The sequence below is a fragment of the Kwoniella botswanensis genome, chromosome 3 (assembly GCF_036426115.1).
Source record: "Kwoniella botswanensis chromosome 3, complete sequence".
Classification (NCBI taxonomy): domain Eukaryota; kingdom Fungi; phylum Basidiomycota; class Tremellomycetes; order Tremellales; family Cryptococcaceae; genus Kwoniella; species Kwoniella botswanensis.
The window spans coordinates 2037255-2050410 of NC_088601.1; the positions used below are offsets into that span (position 1 = coordinate 2037255).

Consider the following 13156-nt stretch of genomic DNA (forward strand, 5'->3'; position numbering starts at 1 on the left):
ATCGATAAGCAGGCAAAAAAGTTCTAGGATCGGGCTGTCACATCCAGTACAGAAGGTCAATAAAAATATCTGCTGATTTAACGAATTACGGGTCAATAGGTCAAGAGAGGATAGAAGAATGACCAAATCTTACTCGGCGATCTGTATTTTGCATACCAAACGCACTTCGGATCACGTTAGCACCTGTCAAAATCTTATTGTCAGCTACAGTACATTGACTTATCTTTGTCCACCTATGAGTTAGCTTACGGTTGAATGCTGCTAAAGCTGATCATTGGGTTTGCCGAACAATTATCGTGATATGAGCATTAGTGACACATATGTGAAAGAAACACCAAGCACGATTGCAAGTGCGATTGCGGGATTGGATGCACTCACCGTCTTCTTCTGAAATTGCAACACCATATACCTGTTGCTCTCCGCCTGGAGTCAAAGCTCGAGCTGAAGAACCAGCCTGGTTGTGTTCTTGTGCTCCTTGATTGGGATCATTCGTCGGCTGATACACTATCTCAGTACAGCTTTCTTCTCATAACTCGGAAGAGACGGGAGGTCTCACAGGGTTTCGTCCAGCCATCACCCATCTTCTCGCTCCATCACACGTATCACTATAACAAGCCGCATACCCATCCCGAAATCCAGAGAAGCAGCTTCGACCATGGCAGGTATAGCAAATAGCATCAGAGGGTAAAATCGTATTTGGGACATTGCTTTCAGCTGTCGTTCTTCTTGTAACGATGTATACACGTTCTCGACAGATCGAGCAATGGGCCGAGATATGACCACTTTGTTCCCTTTGGGGCATGAAGAGGTTTTGTTTGTCCGCATTGCAGCTTGGGCAAGTATCTGCGTCGGAGAACTGATATTCCTCCTGACGACGGGATTGACCACTTCTTCTTGAAGACGACCAAAATGGCATTGTGGATATGTACTGTCGATTTCAAGTCTTGGAAAGATCCCAAGGCAAGAAATACAAGTACGTTGTTGTTGATGAACAGACCAAATGGCTCCAATCAGTAGACTTGACAGGTCTTTTATACCTATTTCGAACCGCACGATCGATCACTGGGGTGACCTGCGATGCAGATCGCTCGAGTCGAGAAGAATCATCGAACCATATCGAAGGGTTTCAGCAATACCTCGCGTGCTCTGTATTTTACCAGCTGGCAAAGGGAACGAAAGGAAGGAGGAAGCGGTGATAGGTACAGCGAAGCAACCTCTTGTATACTTCTGGTGTAAGAAGAAGTCATGGTAGGTGTTTATAACCAATCGACAAAGGGAAGAAGATGATGGAAGTAGGTGCCTTGCTCTTCAGATAACATTTGAGAAGCGCACATGTGCACTGAGCTGAAACTCTAACGTGCATCACAGACTGCCTTATAGAGCAAAGCAGGGGAAGGAAGCCACACGACATCAAGAGGAAAGTGTAAAAGATAGCTGTGCTGATCATCTTCTTACTGTAAGAAGCACACTTGTCGGATATAACTCAAAAGTGTATGCAACACCGACTAATGAAAGGAGGATTGGAGTAGCCAAGCTGTGTACTAGAATGGTCATGCCAAGACACGAACAAGATTGCAGGTCAGCCTCAGATCGAGGATCAACATGAATATCATCACGACACCTCATGTGGACCAAATCACACAGCAGCGCAACTCGATTGTTGCATTTGAAATCTACTTCAGACTCCGCTCCGACTACTTCTCTCACTTATACCCATCTGATACTTCCTTTTCTCTTCCCCTCCCCAAACTCTCTTCCACCAACCCAAAACCTCTCCAACACTTTCGGTAAATCCACTCCATCATATTCATCATCCTTGAATCTTATTCCATTTTCGATCAGGGCCACTATCAGTCTAGGTATAGCAGCAGCGGTGCCGTTCAAAGTATGTGCGAAAGGTAATGGTCCATTATGCTGAGTCTGTATTTCGGATGGTGGAATCGGTAGATCTCCTTCTCCACCAGGACCAGAGGAAGAGGAAGAAGGGGATGTGGGAGAGGGACGATAGGTAATGGATAGTCGACGTGATTGGTAGGATGTACAATTTGAGGTGGACGTTATCTACCACAATTGGTATAATCAGCGTTGATCATCTAACAAAAGTTATCATCTCCGGAAGAACTAGATGTCATCTTCTTGTGAATAATCTCACTCACCTCTCCCCATTTACCTCTCCCAGGCATCCAAGCTTCCATATCGTATTTCCTATGAGCCGAAGCGCCCAATTCTTCCGTCGGCATATCCAGGACCCTGATAACATCATGACCATCAATCAGCTTCGGTTCGCTCTTCATACAGTCCATCTCCCCTGTTGGAAGAGATTAGGAAGAGGGACGAGGAGATAAGGAGAGATGAGAAGAGGTTGGAAGGTAGAGAGAGTAAGAAAGATGGGAAAGAGGAAGCGGAAGCTTGCTATGTTGTGAGTTGATACTTCTTAATGTGTCGAAGAATAAGAAAAGAATCAAGTACGGTACATTGGCGTCGGTTTTGTCGTTTCCATTTGTTATGATGGTGATTGTATCAATGATAATCCCACGATGCAACTCACCTTACACTCAATCCTAATCCTTGTGCAATCTCCTTCTGCACCTCTCTGATCTCCTCCATCATCCGCTCACTCCCATCCTCAGCAGTTACAGCGAACAATTCGACTTTCGTGAACTGATGTACCCTATACAATCCTCTAGTGTCTGATCCTCTGGCACCAGCCTCTGCTCTGAACGCTCTTCCAACACCTACAACCTTTTTCGGCAAATCCTCCTCGTGGAATAACCTATTAGCGAATAACCCAGCTAGAGGTATTTCACTCGTTCCTGCTAGACACAACCGCTGTTGAGGGGCATTATCAGGTTGAGCTAGGTGATAAGTTTGTGTGGATGGGTTGGAAAGTGAATCACGAGGTTGGAAACCACATCTCCAAGCTATATCCTCTTTGATCACATCTGGTGGAATCACCGGAGTGAATCCGTTCTTTACAGCTATCGATAACGAATAATTGATGAGGGATTGTTCAAGTAATGCTAAGATACTTTTAAGATAGGGCCAAGATGATCCGGATGTATTTGAGGAAGCTTGATTATCCAATAAATCGAAATGATTGCAAAAATCAACATGGTCCCTTCTTTCCTCTATCTGGCCTTCTATAACGGATTGACCAAACGTTTCTATAGTTCTGGCATTATCTTCCGACCCAAGGGGTGAATTGGGATGTGAGAAGTTAGGTAAGAGTAAAGCCAAGTCTAATAATTCATTTTCAGTTTCACCCAAGTTAATCTCATACTCTTTGAATTTCGATTTGATCTTCTTGGCTTGTTCTTTCAATTCGGCGGTATCGCCTAAACCAATCTTGATGAGACTACCAATTTCTTTCTGCTTCGATTTGATAGTGGATAGTTTCTGGAGTAAGAGGAGTTGAGTGGACCGCAGACGTTGGAGATGAGCTAGATGATCGGGTTGTAAAGGGGATTTACGAAGGAGGGCATTTCGGGTGGTACGCTGTGGATCAGATAGGAGGTCGTGATAGTCCAGACGAGGTTTCGGTAATGACGATGATGCTAAAGATGTAGATGCCGATGTTGATGAAGAAGGAGAAGGAGAAGGAGAGGAGGCTGATTTCGGTTTGACACCTATAAGAGGTCCTTTGAGGGATGTTTGAGTAGCATAGTGACGATATTGACGGACTGAAGAAATGGGATAACAACCATTAATATCGTCATACACGTGTCATTGGGTGGATGTGACTTACCACTTGCTATCTGCCGTATGCGGGTGGACCTCATGATCGGTCGTTCGTGATGGGTTCAACAGGCATGTTCAGTCGATCGAACATCAATATATCACTGAACTCAACTTTTTCTGTTGGTCACGATGGGATGGGATGGAATGCATGGATGGGATAAGCGGATTACTCCGACGGAACTGGTCGTACTCCACTCTCACCGTCCCTTGCAGCTGCTATGCATAGTACGATAACTCCCATCCTGCAAGATTGTCTGTTTACTCACACAAAGCAGCATCAGGTGAATCAACATCAACCAGTAGAGTACATGCATACGAGGCTCTGGTATCGAGTCTTGGTGTTTTGATACATTTGATACATTTCGCACAACCCGCACTACACCCGCCTAAGGGGATTTGCGGTATGTGGGTATTTGAGATCTGTATCTGGTCTGCTCCTGGCCTAGCCCTTGAGATCTGGTGTGGTAAAACATCCGAAAGCTCAAGCCTAAACTAGGTAAGCTAAGATAGTGTGAATAAATGAATGAATGGATGGATGATCTACATGCGCAACATTCCTAAGATCCCATACACCATCTAGCTGTGAACGACCACATATATCAGTATAGGCTATAGCAGTATATTGACGATCGCCTCAGACGCAGCTCAAGAATAAGGGACCAATCGCCCAGGCCGACGCCATAACACCAATACGAGTATTACCCAAACAGATCAGAAGAGAGAAGATCGACATTTTACGGCAACATCTCACACCTCTTTTTTTGCTCTTACTTTTGCTTAATCTCATTCTGTCAAATACATTGCGGGTACCATTTGGTCCATAAACAAGCTTAATCACAGGATCAACATCATTTCATTAGTGATTAGTCATTAACAACTAACTACCACTACGTATCCCATCTTGGAACACGGGCCCATCCCCGACCTCCGACCTCCGTACTCCGACATCAGGGAGCAGGTCAATGCGACCGACGGGGATCATAGCGCATCGAGTTATCCACCCAACCCAGATCTGATCTCTTTAATTTGTCAATGTACAACATGTGGCCTTACCCTGTATCCTATCAGCAGGAATATCCTTATGTCAACAACCCATCATCATCATCAGATAACATCAACGATTTCAACATCAATATCAACCTCAATGAAATGGGATATCCAACCCAGACTCAACAACAACCCTCATCCTCATCCTCATCATCATTATGGACACCTCATATGACCATTGACACTCATCCTCAAACACAAACACACGACGAATCGATATCTAGGATATTATCGCACCCACCATGGCATCAGCCCCAAAACGCAATCTTACCTACACCTTTTGACCACCCTCCTCCAGCTGAAAGTGGTCTTTCACCATTCATGCTCACCGGAAAAGGAAAGACGAAAGAGAGCGCAGAGGTGCAGGTCAAAGTGGAAGAACAGTACCCGGAGGGTGTGAACGATAAAGACAATGATTGGAAATCTGAAGAATTAGAGAAAGAAGTGATGAGGAGATTATGGTTGGGTTTGGGAGCAGGGTTGCATGGGAACGATCAGGTTAATGATGTGGATGTGGAGAAAGAGAAGGAAGCGGTGAGTACGACCTTACCCAGTCACACGTATACATCATACAACAACTGACTCTATATCTCCCTTATACTCGTACAGCTCAAAGTATATATATCCGAGATACTATCCCTGCTCCAGCCTTTTATCCCCTCACCTCAGCGTACTCAACCTTCCCCCCCACCTCCATACCTGCTCACCCGATTCGCCAAGCTATCTTCCCTTATACACACCATCCTCGTCTCACTCCCGCCGTATGTCCATCCAAACTTGAAAGCAGAGTTCGACAAGCCTTTCGTACCTTCTCGAGCGACCAAGAAGAAGAAGGTGGAAGATATGACGCCGGCGGAGAAGGAGATGGAAATCATCAGGAAGAGGAGGGACGCTTTGATTGCTAAAGCCCAAGCTCAGGCTCAGGCTCAAGCTGCGGCTCAAGGTCAGTCGAAAGCTGGTCAGGCGGGCGAAGTGGATGGAGAGAAGGAAAAGGAGAAAGAAAAGGAAAGGGTGAAGAAGAATTTACCATCCTCTGGTACAAGGGTTTATGAACCTTCACCATCGCAATCGCAATCACAATCACAATCACCTTATTCACATCATTTACCTCATCCTCACCACCAACATCACCAGCACCAAACGCAGCATCAACACCACCATCATCACCATCATGATAATCATCAACATCATCATCATCATCATGATTACGAATATGGTCATAGCAATCGACATGGATATGAATATGATCATCCCCAACATCCGCCTGCTCAACTTCAACCTCCTCATCAGCAGTATTCACCTTATCATCAACAACCGAATCCAATGGATTCGTTGGGTATGTTAACGGAAGTATCAACCTTGTTGTCTCACACCAATAACAACAACAACAACAACAACAACAACATCAACGATGATGATAATGTGTTCCAATCGCAAACGCAATTCTCAGATCACACTACCCATAATCCTTATCAATCACAAACACAATATAACGGTAATGCGAATGGAAATGGTAGTAACAACTACACATCGATGGATATATTCAATAGTAACAACAACAATCCCAATAATCAACCCGACACAACTTCAGTGGTGTTAACTCGATGTCACGGGTGTGGATGTAATGTGACCACCGAATGGATGAGGGGTCCAGATGGACCTAATAGTTTGTGTGATTTATGTGGGGTGAGTAAACTTACCCCATCTTTAATATGATACATTCACTTTATCGAGGTGTATGGCTGATAATGTTTTTGGCTTGCTTGATCAATAGCAACATTACGCTAAACTGCTAGCTAAGAAGGATATAGATAATGACAATGGGAATCAAAATCAGTTGTTGAGTGGAATATGATTGGATCGAACGAATCAAAGCTCAACAATATCATAAACCATTATGAGGGGTATAGGATGTGGGAAAAGAAAGAAAAATCAGACTTGACTTTCATCACAACACGATGAAAGAGTAAAGAGTAGAGACTGAACAAAGGTGTTACACTCCAAGGACTGAGACTGAGTATCAAATAATTACAAATTATCTTTTAAGAAGGAAGGATCTTTTGTTTTGTTGAAAACCCCATTGGAATTTTATCCATCAGATAATCAATAAGCAATCACCCATTGATCTTCATATAGATCAGATCAGTTCGTATGTACTTGATAATTTGTATATGTATATGATGATTTGTAATATCCAAACATGCATTGTACCATACTGTTCATCGATGACTCATCTGTAGTATACACAGACTATCGATAATCCGTCTGGTCTATTCATTCGACTGGATAGTGATTTCGAATGAAAAAAGGAAAGCAAAAGCTGGTCGCAAAGTGATCAAGTGAACAAATGAGCCCACACTCAAAGTCAAAGTACGATGCGATACGATATAATACTGTGCAGAATCTCACAGATGCTAAATCATGATCACCACCTCGAGTTTCACCAAGTAATAGAAAGATGCAACATTATGCATCCTGTAAACTACGACGTATAATGTCTCACAGACCATAATAACACTGTACCTCTCTGATTACCTACGCTAAGGTATTCACCGCTGGGAGAGAATCCAACAGAAGTGATACGACCCAGGGGTGTAGCTGGGGTGGGCCAATTGGAGAATGCCGTTCCGGATGGGAGGTGGTACTGTGAAATCATTCAAATTGAAGTCAGAGTCAGAGTCGGGATCAGGATCAGGGTCAGTCAAATGAAATGAAATAAATGCGAAAATCATTGATCACAAGTGGAAGTAGAAATGATCATGGGTAGCAGAACTGAACGGAACAAAAATAATGACAGAGAAAGGCCGATCGGATGATAAATATATATATCGCAGACAGACAAGTCGTTCTGAAAATCACTCACCATCTTCAACAGATCCTTCTTAGCTTCACTGGCAGTGACCAATACCTCATTGGAAGGATGGAACGCCATACTGGTTATGGAGGTCGTCAATTGTTCCAGTGATTTATACGGTTCAGGTGAGAACTCCGTGAATTTGCTGGTTGATGAGGAAGGCGATGCGAGGGAGGTGGAATTGTAAATATTAACAATACCTGTTGTCGAACTGTTCAAGATGATTGGTATAAATCAGTATCTCTCTCTCTGACGGTATACCACGTAGTATCTTACAAAGCTTATAACTCACCCGATAGCAGTATAATTCCCATCCCTACTATTTCGCATCAACGTTCCTCCCAAAGCTCTGTCATCCCTCCAACGCCTCACCATCCTTCGTTCAGCTATATCCCAAACTTCCACCTCTGCTCCGTCCCTTCCACCCAGGACATTCAACTCTCGCCCATTCTGACTCCACGTCAGATCGGCTGTATAACCTCCTCGACCCGATCGTAGTTCAGCTACGACTCCGCCAGAGGGCCAGTCATGGATAGATATCAGTCCTCGTCTACCAGCCACGGCGAGAAGGGTACCGTCGGGCGAGAACGCATGACGATGTAGTGTATTGGGTGAAGAGGGTGTGTCCATCGATCCGAAAAGTGTTTTGGACGATCGGAGACATCGTTGAGAGGTTAAGTCGTAGGTATAGTAGTATGGTCGATTACCAACTAACAGGAGGGATGAACCTGATGGATGGAATGTCGAGCGAGAGATGGGTAAGGAGGGGATATGAAGTGTCATGAGGGTCGGGTTGGTGTGTCCGTCGATCTGTATTGACATGAACCATAATTAGTATACACAGTACAGAGTACACTTCTTTTGCGGACCTCACCCCATCTGAGCTCTGAAAATTAGAGGACAGGCCCTCTCACTCACATTGAAAAACCTTACTCTCCTATCACCTCCCGCAACAGCCATCACACCGACCCTCTCAGAAGGGTGCCAAGCGATATCTACTATCCCTCCATTCGAATCCGCCGCCTCCCTCTTACCCGTCGTGGGATTCTGCTGATTGGCATTACGGACCCTCTGTAAATCTATATTCCCCTGTGGGAGGGGTGGTCGTTTCTGACCGTCAATAGCGATGGAAGGGGCGATGAATGATTTGGTGGATGTTAAGAGTGATGATAGGGAGGGGGTACCGATGGATGTGCGTTGTTTTGCCCATTGAGGTGGTGGGTGGAGACGCTCGAATCTGGTTGAGGTGAAGGTATCAGCCTTTGCGAGAACGAGCAAATCATTGTAGTAGATATCTTTGTATCGATAATATCCCATGATGAATGGGTATTTCATATCGAGAAACTAGCAAAGAGCAAATAGCAGAAAGCAGGAGAACAACAAAACTCACTGCTCTCTCAACTTGTCCTGCAATTCCCTCCCATTAACCTTCTCACTCTCAGCTCCACCATCAATCTTCCTCTTCTTCCCTCTATCCAACTTTCTCAACCTCCTATTCTCACTTATATCAACACTAACGAGCTCATCGGACGGATCATTCCATATCGCTTTTTGCTTTTTCGAACGTAACTTCTCTTCCTCTTCTTGAATATCATATATATCATCAGGTAAGGTTATAGTAGGTTCATTCTTCCCTTGTCGGTCATGTTCTTGGTCATCTTCAGCAGGTGAAGGTGATCTTGAAGAGGAAGGTGATATAGCACGGAATTCGTTCTCCCCTTCTTCGTCGCTTGAGCTATCACTCGAAGTATCCCTACTTGATCCTTCATCTTCGTCTTCATCTGAATCTGAGGGAGGTTGATCATCTGGTAACTGGTCGATCTGGTAATTCGATGCGATAGGTGCATCAATAGTGAACAACTAAGGTAAGACAAAATGTGTGTCAGCTGATGTATAGACCATTCGCTAACCAGATGGTAGGTGATGTTCAACTCACATCGTTATCATCCACATCACTCAGCCCTTCCTCTTCGTTATCACCAGTCGTACCGACCTGGAAGTCTGACCCTTTCTTAGTCTTCGATTTGGCCTTTGATTGCTTCTTACTGGTCCCAAACAGGGCTTCTTCAAGTTCCAGCTCTTCATCTGATTTCTTCCAATCGTGGGTGACCTCGACGGCTCGAGGGGTAGTCTCGAAATCTGATGGACGAGATCGTCTCTTGTGCTTGTTGGCCATGCTGAGTGGATCGCAGTATGCGTTATGCAGCTATGTGCAAATTAAGATGTTAAATGTTGTACAGGAGTATCTGAATTAACTTATCACTCGTTCCAAAAAAGTTGAAAGAGCATCTCGACTGAAATATTGGTTGACCAACGGACATCCATCCCATCTCCGTGGGGAACGGCATCAAATATCCCATACTGAGATCGCTCGGATCATCACGATGAGCATCTCAAGAAAATTGGAATTACCCATCTCTCTTGTCATATTGTAGTCATAAATTACATGTCAATCATATCAACCCACTTACTCCCCCTCATCCCACCATACGATATCCTCCCTACATTCGCCATGTCAACTTCTGCCGAATACACCGTACCGAAATTGACCAACGTCGATAAATGGAGGGAAATCGAACAGTCTTTCCCTCCGTTGAAGAACGACCTGTTACTTCGTGCTGCCAGGGGTGAAGAGACTGAGAGAGCCCCCGTGTGGGTCATGAGGCAGGCAGGGAGGTATTTACCTGGTAATTGAGATTTATCAATCCATAAATTATATACCGCCGTCTCCACATGAGACAAATATATTCAAGCTAATATCTATATCTCTTTTGGGTGATCTTAGAATTCCTTGAAGTTCGCAAATCTCATTCATTTTTCGAATGTTGTCAAACCCCCTCCATCGCCTCTCAACTCACCCTACAACCTATCGATCGATATCCCCGATTGGACGCATCCATCATATTCTGTGATATCCTCGTTGTCCCTCAGGCATTAGGAATGGAAGTATTGATGGAACCTTCCAAAGGTCCAGTCTTACCTGCTCCTATACGTACACCCTCCGACCTGAGTCGATTGAACCAAGACGTAGATGTACAGAAAGAATTGGGTTACCTGTTCGAAGCTATAACCCTCACTCGAAAGGGTCTGGGAGGGAGAGTACCACTGATAGGGTTCTCCGGTGCTCCATGGACGTTAATGGCGTACATGTGCGAAGGAGGTGGTTCAAAAACTTTCGAAAATTCAAAATCTTGGTTATACAAGTATCCAAAAGAGAGTAAAGAGCTGTTGAGGAAGGTAGCGGATGTTTGTGCGGATCTGTTGGTTGGTCAGGTGTTGGCTGGTGCTCAGGTGAGTTTCACCTTCCCTCTCAACTGAAGGCAGAAGCAGAATCAACAAAAAGAAACTATTGCTACCACCCCACAAATTCATACATGTTTCATGATTCACTGCTAACCGCTTATTGCCACATAGATGCTCCAAGTATTCGATTCCTGGGCCGGTGAATTAACACCCTACCAATACGCCGAATTCGCCTTACCTCCATGTATCTACATCTCTCACAAGGTCAAATCAATCTTGAGACAACTAGGTCATCCCGGAGTGGCCATAACGCTCTTCGCAAAAGGTGCCAACGCTCCTTCTACCTTCAAACTCCTATCCGACCCAAAGGTAACAGGGTATGATACCTTGGGATTGGACTGGACAGTTGATCCAGTGGAAGTAAGGGAGTATGTGGGCCGAAAGGTCAACTTACAAGGTAATTTCGATCCGACGGTGTTGTACGGTGGTAAAGAAGGTATAGAAAGGGAAGTTGAGAGGCTCAGTGAGAGATGGAAGGCGGCTGGAGGAGGTTGGATAGCTAACTTGGGTCATGGGATCACACCGAATGTCAAACCTGAAGATATGGGTTGGTTCTTGGAGTGTGTACACAAGTATTCAAAGAGGGCGTAAGAATGAGAGTGTGAAGGTAAAGGCATGAATAGATGTAGATGTATAGTAGACGAACATAGTATAAGATGAGTTAGATACACATAGTGAGGTACAGCACATGCATTGAAGTATATGTACATTGATGATATACTAGTCAAATTACTCGTTTATGGTCCACTTCGGATGTCGGTCGCACCACCGCTCTGTAAAAGGAGAAGAAGAGAAGAGATTAGCATTTATCATATCTGATCTATTTGTCATGTGAGACTTCCACTCGAATCCAAATTAATCTAAAGACGTGATTACACTCGCTTGGGTTGGATGAGAAGAAGCGAAGTATACAGGAAAGTCATATATCAAAGATCAAAAAGCAGGGAGGAGTGGAAGTGAGTCGACCGAGATCGGAATCAAGACCAAGATCATGATCGATTGGACCTCTTGATATCGAAAGAGTAAGAAGTAGGATTCGAATCAAGGAAAGTAAAAAAGCAGAACATAGCAATTTCTTATCCTCGCATTCACACAAAAAACAACAGAAACAAATCCGCTCTTTCTCTTGATCCCTCATGATCATACTTGTGACAATGTGGGATTACTCACCATAACAGCTTCCAACTCCCTCTCCGACACCTCCTTGGTACTCCACAAATACCCTGGAGCCTCCCAGAAATTCTCATAATCTACCGGTTTCGAACTTCCACTACCACTTCCCTTTGCTTGACTCTGGGTGTTCTTTGACTCTTGATCACGTACGATACCTTTTGAGCTCTCACTTGGCGATTGAGCTTTAGGGTTTGAAGAAGGGTTTGAAGGTCCATCAGAGGATGATTGAAGTTTGGCGAGGAACGATTGGAAATCTTCTACTATTTCTTTGGGCGCCATTGGGTGAGCTGCCGGTGCGTGGGGAGCTATACGTCATACATCATGTATCCAGCATTAGTGGTCACTCTCATCTCATTGTACTTTATTATAGAATAAAGTATAGACAGTCATGACAGATGAAGATACAGTGAGAGTGAGAAAGAGAAAGAGAAATAGACAAACACACCATGAGGGATCTTCTTCCGTTGACCCAAGAAATGAATCATCGGTTTGTAATGCGTTGCTCTGAGTAATTGAGTGGGTCTCATCTTGCTGTCGTTGTGATACCTTCCTCTCGGCTGGTTCAGTGAGTGAGCTGTATGTGTTGGGTTATATGCCTTATCCCATGAGTTATAGACGATGTCCAGTTGTGAAAATAACGTCGCTTGTCATATCGATGATGGGATTACCGTCGAAGTTGTAAGTGATCACGGAGATACTCGGAAAAGTCCGAAACCCCCACTTGCACTTGGCTCACCGTATGACTTGATCCGTGTAATGGTACGGCCGGATGACGATATATATGTCTTCCTTGCAATATGAGCTGAGGACACGACATATGCATAGGATATAGGATAATGATAATCGTTAGGTTCTTAAATGAAAATATGTACAAACGGGGAATATGACTAGGACATAACTTGTGTTGGCCTGAAATTATTATTATTGATCAACAGCGTAAGAAATGTGGATATTCTACAAAATGAAAAGACTATACAAATCAACAGGAATCAATCCAATCTCATTTGACCGACTACTGACGACCGAACCGGGCGTACCCAC

General features: G+C 44.3%; 5 protein-coding genes across 5 annotated transcripts; 2 read left to right on the top strand and 3 right to left on the bottom strand.

Moving 5' to 3' along the window:
• Nucleotides 1-1707: 1707 nt before the first annotated feature.
• On the bottom strand, nucleotides 1708-3779 carry L199_008640 (serine-tRNA ligase; the record flags this gene model as incomplete). The annotated part of the gene is made up of 4 exons (XM_064894319.1): nucleotides 1708-2061; nucleotides 2157-2250; nucleotides 2549-3680; nucleotides 3746-3779. The coding sequence occupies 4 exons, from the start codon at nucleotides 3777-3779 to the stop codon at nucleotides 1708-1710; spliced, it is 1614 nt and encodes a 537-aa protein (XP_064750391.1).
• A 1000-nt stretch (nucleotides 3780-4779) lies between these two features.
• On the top strand, nucleotides 4780-6640 carry L199_008641 (uncharacterized protein; the record flags this gene model as incomplete). Its single annotated transcript, XM_064894320.1, has 3 exons — nucleotides 4780-5319; nucleotides 5395-6471; nucleotides 6560-6640. The coding sequence occupies 3 exons, from the start codon at nucleotides 4780-4782 to the stop codon at nucleotides 6638-6640; spliced, it is 1698 nt and encodes a 565-aa protein (XP_064750392.1).
• Nucleotides 6641-7267: 627 nt separating this feature from the next.
• Nucleotides 7268-9815, bottom strand: L199_008642 (uncharacterized protein; the record flags this gene model as incomplete). The annotated part of the gene is made up of 6 exons (XM_064894321.1): nucleotides 7268-7429; nucleotides 7649-7850; nucleotides 7932-8449; nucleotides 8558-8876; nucleotides 9030-9499; nucleotides 9576-9815. The coding sequence occupies 6 exons, from the start codon at nucleotides 9813-9815 to the stop codon at nucleotides 7268-7270; spliced, it is 1911 nt and encodes a 636-aa protein (XP_064750393.1).
• A 336-nt stretch (nucleotides 9816-10151) lies between these two features.
• L199_008643 (uroporphyrinogen decarboxylase) lies at nucleotides 10152-11533 on the top strand (the record flags this gene model as incomplete). Its single annotated transcript, XM_064894322.1, has 3 exons — nucleotides 10152-10326; nucleotides 10425-10930; nucleotides 11054-11533. The coding sequence occupies 3 exons, from the start codon at nucleotides 10152-10154 to the stop codon at nucleotides 11531-11533; spliced, it is 1161 nt and encodes a 386-aa protein (XP_064750394.1).
• Nucleotides 11534-11679: 146 nt separating this feature from the next.
• Nucleotides 11680-12642, bottom strand: L199_008644 (uncharacterized protein; the record flags this gene model as incomplete). Its single annotated transcript, XM_064894323.1, has 3 exons — nucleotides 11680-11715; nucleotides 12113-12420; nucleotides 12561-12642. The coding sequence occupies 3 exons, from the start codon at nucleotides 12640-12642 to the stop codon at nucleotides 11680-11682; spliced, it is 426 nt and encodes a 141-aa protein (XP_064750395.1).
• Nucleotides 12643-13156: the final 514 nt, after the last annotated feature.